Genomic DNA, 11,530 nt, shown 5'->3' on the forward strand with positions numbered 1-11,530 from the left:
GAGAAGCATGACTGAAAAACCTGCAGCTAAACCAATATCCTGCTGGGCTCAGGGAAGGTGAGCTTATAGGCAACAGTTGCTGTAAGGATCATAAAGAGTAGCTCTGTACTGCTACATGATGCTGCCATGAAAAATCCAAACTACATATCTTTCTCAACCCACGGACTGCCTAAGAAATCAAGCTGGTAATTCGAAACAGTCCAGAAAATAGTAGCTATTGCAGGGACAACTTGTTTGATGGTACTTCTCTGAAGACAGCTTGGGTATTTTTTTCTTGCCTTACAGTGGAAGCAGTGATAGCATTGGGTTAGATGTGCCAAAGAACTGGAATACTGCCTGTACTTCTTCAGTTACTGCTGAAGTACAAGAAGTTCGGGCCTGGCCTGTTCCTATAACATGAAAATCTAGGCTTAGTTTTGAAAGAGATCCACTTCGGTCAGCTAAATAGAATGAAAATTCTTGTTCTCAATGCCATGAACTCAAGAAAATTAACGGATCCAATACTGCAAAATAGCTGGCAACTCCTCCAAGTTATTGAGCATATCCAGTTCCCACTGACTTTTATGGGGAGGCATTCAACACCTTGCAGAGTAGGGTGCCAAGTGTAGCAGACTGTTTCAGAACCGCTGTTCTCTAGAGGCATTCCATGTGACGAGCACGCTTGCCAATTCACACTGCAAATCCATGCTGACAGCATGCTGTGCTATCTCCTGCGTACCACCATAGCTTCAAGTACAAATACACTGACTCTGAATTACCTATCATAGATAAGATCATGTTTTCCATAGTCAAATGGAATGGTAAAACACTCAGAATTAATCAGATGAACAAGCACTGCATACAAATCCTATTCTAGCCATCTCTTTAAATTTATATTTGGGCTTTGTTGGATCACCATCATTAATGTTTAGTAGGAACAAAATCCTCTGTAAACATGCCTGGTGCCCTATGCAGTGATGGAAATCAATGCCCCAGCATTTCCGTCAATGGCTTTTAATTTTTTGGATAAACTGTTTTTTTCTTGTGAATAATCAAGCTGTTTTCTTTTGTGGAGCTTCTGTACTGAAAATTCTACCAACTGTTGATGTTTTTTTAAAGCACACTGCTCTAGTTGTTCTCCACACTATGAATTATACATCGAATATCGCAGCATTTTCTAACCAAGGTCTAGCTTTCTAAGATGCTGCAACAAGAAAGTGACTGTAAAGAATTTGTGCTTGTCTGTCTCCTATGGACATCCTCCAGAAGATAGCTTCTCAGGTAGTGGCTCGTTTTGTGCAAAAAGGAAAGGTAGAAATAAAGGCCTTTTTCCTTTGTGCATGCTACATTTTTCCAGTGAAATGTTCTGCTTAGCTGACCAAGAGCAGCCCCTCTGGTTTTACTCCCTAAGTACGAATAGCTTGTTTCTTACCAATGCTTCTTTTTCTGCGAATGGGCACAGGACGATTCTCTTGCACATGTTTAGCAGAATGAACACTGTAAGATCTCAAGTTTGTTTCTGAAACATCATCATATCCTAGAACAGGAAACAGAACGTTAAACCTCAGCTATATTATTCGCATCAATATTGCTACAGTGCTGTTCCATACACATAAATCTGTGCTGTTCATATGCACAAGACCAAATCCTGCTGCAATTAGTTTAATGTAACTCCTTTTAATGCAATTGCAAGGGCATAAGGCAGGGGAGACACATACATTAAATGTCATGTATAAGCATACACAACTTAATTCTAACATCCATTTTACTGCAAGTCCCCAGAAACAGTGCACGCGCTGTGACACAAAACCATATCTGAAGTAAAAGAGTTGCATTTTTATGTGGAAAGCATAATACAGCTTTTTCTTTCTGGAAAGGTGTAGAAATAAGAACAACAATACTTCATGTGAAGCATTTCTTAGAAGTTTTTTGACATTTTGGTTTGAGGCCATGGTACAAAACACAGTATTACACACCCAACAGCAACAATGCTGCTTCTGTCAATTCTCTCTTGCTTGCTTTTCAGGACAGTACTAGGACAGAATCAAAAGCAAAAAGCAACTATCATGGGTTTCCTTTTAGCCTTTCTGTTGCAGAACAAATCCCCTGTGAAGTATCCTAACCTTTGGAGGGGCATCTGAAGCTACTGCAAACTCTGGGACTGCATCCAGGCTTGTCTTGTTCCCTAAATAAGCCTACCACACGGGTTAAAGGGCCATGAGAAAAAGCAAAGATGGAAAACTTGGCATTTCATTTATCATAAAAAACCAACAAAATAACCACTCCAACTATTTGGTTTTGTTAAGTGAAGCAGCCCAGGTCGTGTCCCATGCAGTGGGGTTCTGAAAACAACAAGCACAATCTGCAAACAGGGGATCAGGCAGATGTAAGCAAACCAAGGACTACATACAGATTCCAGTATGCCAAAACTAAGACTTTTAGCACTCTGCTTCTTGGACTGCCCTCTGTAAAGTCATTGGACAGTTTCAAGGTTTCACTGCTGCCTCCAAAGAAAACTGCGATGTGCACCAAAAAATGTAAACGGCTATTACACAATACCTTCTCTACAACACCCTACATTCCTGTCTTCTGCACTGTTATCTTCCTGCTTCCAGTTCATTTTGAGTTGACTCTGGAACTTGTTTTATTCTTAGTTTTATTAGTAATACACATCATAAGGGTCTGCTTTACAAACAGATCAGCTCTTTTCTCCCTCTAACAAGTCCTGTCTTAAAGAGCATGCAGCCTGTGAAATCACCTGCAGAGCTTGATACGACATGATGATGGTGGTATCTTCAGCACCTCAGAAAGAGCTCTGTGCCTCAAGGGTTATCTTCAATTCTTAGAAAATACTACCATAGGTAGCTAAAAGAATATTAAATGAGAGGTTCAAGAAGTAATGCCAGGATCACCCACTGGTCCTATTTTCCTTGCAGCTGAACAGATCCTTGTCTGAAATAAGCCAGCATGAAATCCAGAATCTCAATTTACCCAAATAAATTGGCTCCTACTTTCTATACAGAGTGCTTATTTCCCATTGATTTCAATGGGAAGTTTTGGAACTGAACTGATTAGCTGATAGCAGGCCTTATTTGCAGTCCCACACCTGTAATGTAACACAGCAATGGCTAATGGATTTCATTTATGCTTTTACTGTACCGCATACTCTGGAAAACTCATCAGTGGGGTAAATAAAGTAGCTTGCTTGAGACCCCACAGGAAGTTTGTGACTGAGCTGGGGAGTGAAGCCAGGTCTCCTGTACCCCATTCCAATGGCACCAGGCCATCCACCTGTCTCCAAATGGTGTCATTCAAAATGAGGATCCGTTCTGATGTTCCTCCATCCCTCTTCTGCTTCCTAGCACTCAGCCACCCAACACCTTCGTACTGACCTGCTGTTTTGCAGCTTCAAGTTGTCACAATCTCTCCCTCAATTTGAGGCAATGAAGTGATACTCGAAAGCAGCATGACTCCCGTTCAGAGTAAGATCTATGCTAGGCTCAGAGCAAGAAGCATCTCTGTCCGCATGCAAACAGTTTAAAAAAGATTAAACACAAAACTAATGCCTCTAATCCGAACTGCTTGGTGGGCTCAGACATCTTGCTGAAAAGAGAAGCTGTCGATGATGCCAACTGTATGGCAGGCCTGAGCCACAGGTCCTAATCCCACATTCAACACACTGGCACAGCTCCCTCCTAACATGACTGAATTCTTGCTGCCTTGTTTAAAGAAACTGGTAAGACTAAAGGAATAGGATGATCAGCTAACCAATATGTTAAGCCATGTGCTTATATATAACTGCTCAACTCCGCTGCAATTAGCCATATTCTATCATCATGTTTATAAAGCAAAATGACATGTCGAGGAGCATGTGTTGCTTATAAGATGATTTCTAAGGTGAGGAAGGCCTCTGGCTCATACTGTATCTCACTGTCTCACTACATATCTTAGGCATGAATATCATTTCAGAAGTTCATGTCTCGCTGTGGGGGTTAAAGAAAGAGATCTACACAGCTAGCACAGCAGACTGCAAAATGAGTTCCAGTCAAACCTCAATGCACTATGCATCACAAACTGTATTCTTTCTGTTGACACAGCATCGATGTGTTTGTGCTTGGGTTTTGTTTTTTTTTTATAAACAGAATTATGGAGCACATGGCTGGAGCCAGAGGATGCTACAATGCTAAAGGGGTACCCCTGATCCCCACAGGCATTTGGAAAGAATTCCATTTCTCAGTGAAGTCAACAGGAAAATCACTGCACTTCAAGCAATATTCAAGTCAACAGGAGTCTTGCCTGAGCAGGACTGAAAAATCAGAAAGTCAGCTTTGAAACCCACGCTTGACTCTGGATGTGTGGCCAGAAGGTTTTCTTTTATTTCATTAAAACATTGATGATAAATAGCACTCTCTAGTTTGACTTTAAAGAAGCCTGATGCCTAATTTGCACCAGTTTTTCCCCTTAATGTGCTGATTTAGGAGCAGGCAGTATAATGATAAGCTCTTAGCAAAGGAAATGGGAGTTTATGGGTGCTTAGCGCCTCACAAAATGAGGCTCAAAGCAGAAAGCTTAGAAACGGGTGGTTCTTAGTTTAGAAATTGAACACCGCTTGTCACTAAGTGAAGATGGAGGATGCTGCACGGAGCCAGATTAATGCAGCTCTCAATGTTTTAATAATAAAAAAAAAGTTTTCATGGCAGCTGATCAAGAAATGTCTCTGTAATCTTTTCTGTACTGACAACATATCAATGATGGGTATAAAAACTCTTGCAATTAGCCTTGGTCAATCCATTAGTGTAGCTGAAATTGTTCTTTTTTGTCAGACTGGCATTTTTCCATGGGGTCATGGAGTATAAATCACAGAGTTCCTGTGACATTCTGCCAACATGTGATTACTTTTCTCACTAAATAAGCATGTGGAAAGCATCTTAAGACTACTGCTATTTTCTATTTATCAATTTATCCTTTCACATTGCCATCTCCTTCCCAATTTTATGTGAGGTACAATCCCCAATGAATGCAGTCTCAACACAAACCCTTCTAGACATCACTTTGATGTGCATCCAAAAAGTCAAAGGTCCAAGACTTCTAGTACCAACAGCAGCAGTTTAGGAAATTCTTATCTCTTTCCCTTCCCCGACCGCCCCCCCCCCCCCCCCCCCCCCCCCAGGAATTCAATGTAAGGCACCATAAACTGAAATGGTCCATCTTACAAATTGGTCCTAGAGCCAGAAAGCCCAAGGCAACGTCAATCTGTTTGTTTGATCTTCCTTCTGGCTGATGCAAAATATGCCCTTCTGACACCCAACTGCAGAGATAGATGTCATTACGTTTTCAACTTTGACCTATTAAAGGAAATATAAGTAGCAGCCTGCGAGATCCTGTTTTGTTTAGGGCTTTTTTCCATTTACCTAGACGTGACCAACCAGCTGTAAACGAGGAGGAGTATTCTCTCTATCTGTCTCAGGGAAAACACATGGCAGATGCCCACCTCTCATGATGTTTAAGAGGTGCAAGGAACACGACCACATTGCACTGTAACATCCTTAATTCGAGTGCCACGCCACAAGCCACAAAGTCTGCAGCAGATTTTCCAATAGACTGAGCTCTGCAGCAATCTAACACTTCTCCCTGAAAGTATACTGTTAATTTAGAACATTTCTCCACTTAACAAAAGCTGCTCTGCTAGTTCTTAATCACAGGCCGTTAAATTCACATGGCCTAAGGCGACCCTGTGGTTGATGCCCCTAAACCATGCGAAGAAGCACACTCAGCCCTGCCTTTCCCCACGCAGGGAGATGACTGGGGGAAAAATCTGTTCCCAGCGGGAGGCAAACATAATAGGTGATGAAATGAACCCTACCTCCCACAGGACAGATGGGAGAGGTGAAGCGAGAGGAGAAAAACCACACTGCTAAGCCAAAGCACTTCACAGGCGGAATATGGGAAATGCCCCCGTTTCAGTGATTTAGGCTGTTAGTAGTAAAACTGTACTCTGCACACTACAGCTGCCTACTTCCTGGGATCCTGCACGCTTTCTGTTTTAAATAGGGTCAGACTCTACTCTCCGTCACGCCAATGAAACTCCATCGCCAACTATGGATCCCAATCGTAGCAAATTAATACAAGACCCTGTTTTCTGATACAAACACAATTTTCCTGTTGCCCTTTCAGGGGTTTCTCTTTGAATCGGACATGCAGCACTGGGCTCTGACAAATTGGCCTGGATTTTCTTTTTTGAATACAATGATAAGCTCCATGTTGGGTAGTGTTTTTCTTTAAGTAATATGCCAGATGGTCTGGGGGTGTGGTTTCTAATTTTATGAAGGGGGTTATCAGTCATCTCTGTGCTACAATATAGAGACCAAATCTGTCAGAATACAAGAAAAACCTGCCCACTCTGACTTACAAAACTTACTTTTCCAATTAAAAATATATGCTTTGCATTGCAGGAGAGAAAATGACTGTTCTTCCTTCATTTTTCACAGATTCTGCCTTGTTACTCAGGAATATCAGACATTTTTTGCATGCATGCCTGATCCTGCAAACTCTTACCCTACAAGATCATTCTTAACTCTCAAGTCCACCCACTGAGTTTAAACAGGGCTACTCACATGCAGAAGGACTGGCAATACCATGCACTAAAATGAGGGAGAAAATAATCACTGGAGTGTTTGTATTCTGAGCCTCAGCTTAAATCAGTATATGCTATAAAACAGAAATATATCTACTGTACAAGCCCTCACTGAACCAGTCCTTCCCTAAATGCAATTACAGCTCTAAGGAAATACATTTCAGAAATACCACCTTACCAGTGACAACTAGGAAACACTTGATTTGCTAATCGAAGCTAATATTAAATATAGTAAACAGGCCCAATCCAGTTTCCCGAAGAAAACATGGTGATTTCAATGTCTGATTAGTCACTCTGATAAATCCTTAATAAGAATTACTGATGACAGTAAAGACTGCAGGACTGTGCCCAGAAAACGTATTGTGGGGAGTAAACCAGTTACTCCCCATGAAGATCCAGTCCTGCATATGTAGCCCAGAATACAGCTTAGCACACGTGCAGAAAGAGCACTCACATAAGCAAGAAGAGGATGAAAGGCTGAATATTTTGGGTTTATTTTTTAATCTTGAGTTCATGTCTTAAGGCATTACTGTTTCATGTTAAAATAGTAAAATATTTATGTGTCTTGTTTCTCTAATGGTTTCTAACCTGACAAGTTGCATGAAAACAGCAAAATGAAACAGTAAACTTGTGGCTGACCTCTTCAATTTTTGGTCATGCATCCTCTGGTTAATATTTGCCATGAGGTAAATAATTATTTTCCGAAATAAATTTCTCTGCTACATCCACTAATTTATTCAGCTTCACTTGTCTGCTTGACTCCTTTGCAATGGAGCCATGTGAACTTTTGCTCTCCTTCTAAATGGTATTTAAAAATGAAGCGTATGCTTGTTACACTGGGGTATTAGAAAAAATGTCTTCTGGTAGCTACAGAGTACTGCTTTACATGCAGAAGCAGCATGCAGTATTTTAAAACACTCAGATCCAGCCCTTCTGCAACGACAGCCAAGCCTTCCACTGAGTTCACTGGGAAAAGAGATTTTAGCAGTAGTGCACTTGTCTGGTCCAAAACAGTCTTCAGTGGGGAAATACGTATTGCATACCCCCTCCCTGTTGTGAAAGCTTCTTTAATTGCAGTGATAAGCAATAATGATGAAGCATTGCTCTCCAAAAATATGAAACTGATGCCAACAGATCTGGTAATTAGTAATTAGCCTCTATGGTAAAGTGTTGTGTAAGAGAGAAATATTCCCATTTTCAGTGTAATGAGAAACCATTTGCTCCCTAAGCACATGAAAATTGAAAGCTCTGTCTGTAAAGCACGTTCCTAGTGCATTCCTCCTCCTTAATACAGCACTATGCAAAAAGCAGCGAGTTAAACTCTAGAAGGATCCTGCAACACTGAATGAAGGTGACTGAACCTGGCACAGACTTTACAAAAATACACAGCATATGGTTTAAAAGGAGATGGCCCAATACCAACGCAAGCAAGAACTCATTCATTTTTCTCCATGTTTGCTCTTCAGAAAGATGCAGGTTTCCCTTGGGCGCATCAAAGGTGTCCGGCTTATTCTCTCTCAACTAGGGGAAGAAATCACCAGGAACAAAGTGCAGCAAGTGAAACCAAATGATAAGAAACCCAGTACTACAGTGCTTCTAGATCTGATTTACTGCTGCAACAATCTGTTTGAACTGCACGTTCTCACTACACCCATTTGCATGCCTAATGATGCAGAAAATAACCCTGCACTATTTTCTTGGGGGGGGGGGGGAGAAGTGTATTTTTAAGGGTAAGCTTCATATGCAGGTTCCTGTTTAAAATCAGTGTGGATGGTTTATTTTCCTTTTAATAAAGCCCAGCTCTTGAAGAGACATTACTTCATTCATAAATATTGTTTCAAATATTTTAAATACCTCTAGGACAGTAGTTTAAAGATAACAGAGCAATGCAAGACCAACAACAAACCTTATGGAAATTCCTCTCCGCTGAGAGACGGAGAGGTCTGAAAACACAGAGGGTCACCAGGTCCCTCTCCACCCTGAACCCCACGAAGTTTTTAATTCCCGATCGGCCCCTTTGGCCGCCGCCTCCCTTTGAAATGAAGCTCCCCTGCCCAGGGCAGCCTGGCTCCCCTGACCCAGCCTGGACCCAGGCTCTCGAGGCTGGGTCCCCGCACGCTTCTCGTCCCGGAGGCGATGCAGCCTGACGGAGCGGGGAAAGGCGTGCGGGGTACTGCGCCGCGGCCGCCCGGGGTGCCTCCCCCCTCGGGCGGCGGCGGCCGACGGCGCGGAAGGAAGGAGGACGGGACTAATTTACCTACGGAGTCAATCTCCAGGAGGCGCTGCAAGTCGCGGATGCTGTGGATCTCGCTGTGCGCCAGCCGCTCGATCAGCTCTTGCGGGATCTCGGCCTCCTTCAAAGACACACACACACCGCGGGTCACCGCGCAGCACTCCTGCAGCACCGGGGATCGGGCGCTTCGAGGCTGGGGGTGCTTTATGGAGGGTGCAGGGTGTTTGCTGCACGTGTTTGATGAAGCGGGGGTCAATGCCACACGACACGCTCCCCCCCGCTCCGCCGGGCGCTGGAGCGCTCCCGCCCGCTGAACTGCGCAACGGCTCACGGGGCGGCAGCCCGGCCCGGCGGAGCGTGTGCCAGGCAGAGCTGCGCCTCTGAGCCCCGCTCCACGGCTGGAAACTCGCCCCGGGCAGCCGCCGCCGAAGTTTACGCCGGCGGGCGTCAAGTCCGCGGCGGGCGCGGGGCTGCCCGGACCCAGGGAGAGCAGGAGGAGGAAAGGGGGGAACCGTGCCCCACGGGGCCGCCGCCATCCCACCAGCGCCCACACCGCGGCTCCCAGTGCCAGCACACCCGGTCCTGGGAAAAGTTGCGGTGGCCGTGCAGCGCCGAGCACCGCGCCCGCCCCGACCGGGGCCACCTGTAGCCACTCTATGAGCGGCTCCGCTCCCCGAGCGGCCACGGGCAGGCCCAAGCCCTCATCCGCGCTGAGCCCGGTGATCTTCAAACACCCGGGAGGGGCGTCTGGATGGGGGGAATTAAACCAACTTCTGCCCGCGGCACTGACGGTGCCCGCGGTCGGGTGCGTGCAGCGCCGTGCGCCGCGGGGCGGCCGCTGCCCGGCGGCTCCAAGCACCGCTCTGCCCGCAAATCGCCGCAGCCCGACAGCGCCCGCGGGGAATGAATATATATATAATACATACAGAGTACGTATATAATATACATGTATTTCAAGGGCAGCCAGCAGCCCCGGAGCGGAATGCACGGTCATTATTCCCCTCCGCCGCTGCCCCCCATGAAATGGCAACTCGGTCTCTGCCTCGGCCGCGCCGGGGCCGTGGCTGGGTCGGGGCGGGCGCTCCTGGCGGGGCCCGGAGATGCCGCGGAGGCCAGGTGGGCAGCACAACACCCCCCGCCCTCCACCGAGCCCGGCCGCGGCGTGCCCCGGGGACCGAGCTCGCAGGAAGCCCCTCTCACCTACCTCGGAAAAGGTAAAGGACAGGTAGCCAAAACCTATCAGCAAAACGCAAGCCCAGGTCCTCATCGCGGTCTAGTGCACTTTAGACACGGAGGGAAGGCAACGCTGATGGAGAGGAGCTGCAGGCCGGCTCCTGCCGCGCAGAGATTCAGTACCATCCCTCAGGGGAAAGGCGGCGGGGCGGCTCGGGGGTGCTCCGCATCCAGGGCGGGTCGGGGCTGCCTCGGGGCGGCGGTGCTTGAATCGCGGCGCGGCCGCTGTTTGTATGTTCCCCTCGCTACGGGAGCGCGGCCGTTCTCCTTCCCGCCGCTCTCGCTCGCTCCTCTTGGCTCTTAGGACTAGACCAGCCGGTACTTCTGCATATTTGCTTAGATCAGACCAAAGTGAAACCCAAGGAGTCGATCCGGAGCGCAGCCGAAACGCCCATCACCTGTCTGGGGCGGCTGGCCCCCCTCTCGGCGGGCGGCGCCGGGGCCCGCCTCCCCCCGCCGCCGCGGCCTCCCGCTCCGCCACCGGGACCGGGACCGGGGGCCGGCGCTGGCTGCCAGCCTCCCCCCACCCCGCTGCGCTCAACCTCCACCCGATCCCCTCTCTCAAAAAGGGGGGGTAAAAAAAATTTAAAAATCTTTATTGATACGGATCGCAATGTTTCTGCTGCCGGGAATGGTCCCGCTCCCCTCCCCGGCTGGTGCGAGGTTAAAAATAATAATTAATTACGAATAATAGCAGTGATAAATAGGAGCAATATTGCGAGATCTCGCGGGCTGCCTTAGTGCAGTTCCTTCTCCACTTTGCACGGGAGAAAAAGGAGGAGGAGGAAGGGGGGAAAAATTATATATATATATAGATATAGATATATATATATATACGCAAGAAGGTTTAAATCCCAAGGGGATCGGAGACGAACTGCAACTCCTGACAGAGGGCGGATTCGGGCTCGCTTCGGAGCGGTGGCCGGTCTGGAGCGTGGCTCCGGCGCGGAGCAGCATATACCGCTCCCCACCATGCGCCTCCCCCGTCCCTCCTCCCGGTTTTCCTGGCACCAGCCCCACAAACAACAAGTAGTGGGGCCTGCCGCCCGCTGCACGGCTGCTGGCGGGGCACAGGGGCTCTGCCCACATGTCAGAAGCGGGGGGGGGAAAGAGGAGCTGGGGAATGGAGAGTAGCGGGGGGGCCGGGGCAGCCGCCCCCCGTCCCTCTGCGGCACGGCACGGCACGGCGCGGGGGAAGGGCCGGGCGCTCTGCGCAGCAGCCGGCGGGTAACCAAGCGCCCGGGGTCTACCTTGTGCCCTTGCCTTTATGTAAGGCAGAGGAGATCGCCATGGTCACGGAGGGGTTGGGTGGGTTGGTGGGGTTTTTAATCGCTATTATTTATTTTTTCACGCCCTTTTGCCTTTTGCAGAAGGGGAGGGGCAGAGTGGCGATGGGTTGTGTTATGATTTTTCTTTAAACATAGCTTCTTCGCTGCTCTGGCAGCGCAGCC

The 11,530-nt window shown here is 47.4% G+C and overlaps 1 protein-coding gene across 6 annotated transcripts in view; it reads right to left on the reverse strand.

Moving 5' to 3' along the window:
- The window catches only part of PDGFA (platelet derived growth factor subunit A), a 35,920-nt gene extending 24,892 nt beyond the window's left edge, over positions 1-11,028 (reverse strand). For 5 of the 6 annotated variants that reach the window (XR_003990919.1, XM_030482545.1, XM_030482547.1 and 2 more), the window contains exons 1-3: positions 10,051-11,028; positions 8,871-8,967; positions 1,412-1,516 (exon numbers count right to left, since the gene is read on the reverse strand). Coding sequence is in view for 4 of the 6 variants with exons in the window: in XM_030482545.1 (XP_030338405.1) it covers positions 1,412-1,516; positions 8,871-8,967; positions 10,051-10,113 (265 nt within the window). In the remaining 2 variants the exon portion in view is untranslated. The remainder of the gene's footprint in view (positions 1-1,411; positions 1,517-8,870; positions 8,968-10,050) is intronic. The other variant, XR_003990920.1, reaches the window with a different exon arrangement.
- Positions 11,029-11,530: the final 502 nt, after the last annotated feature.

The sequence above is a fragment of the Strigops habroptila genome, chromosome 4, assembly GCF_004027225.2.
Source record: "Strigops habroptila isolate Jane chromosome 4, bStrHab1.2.pri, whole genome shotgun sequence".
NCBI lineage: Eukaryota > Metazoa > Chordata > Aves > Psittaciformes > Psittacidae > Strigops > Strigops habroptila.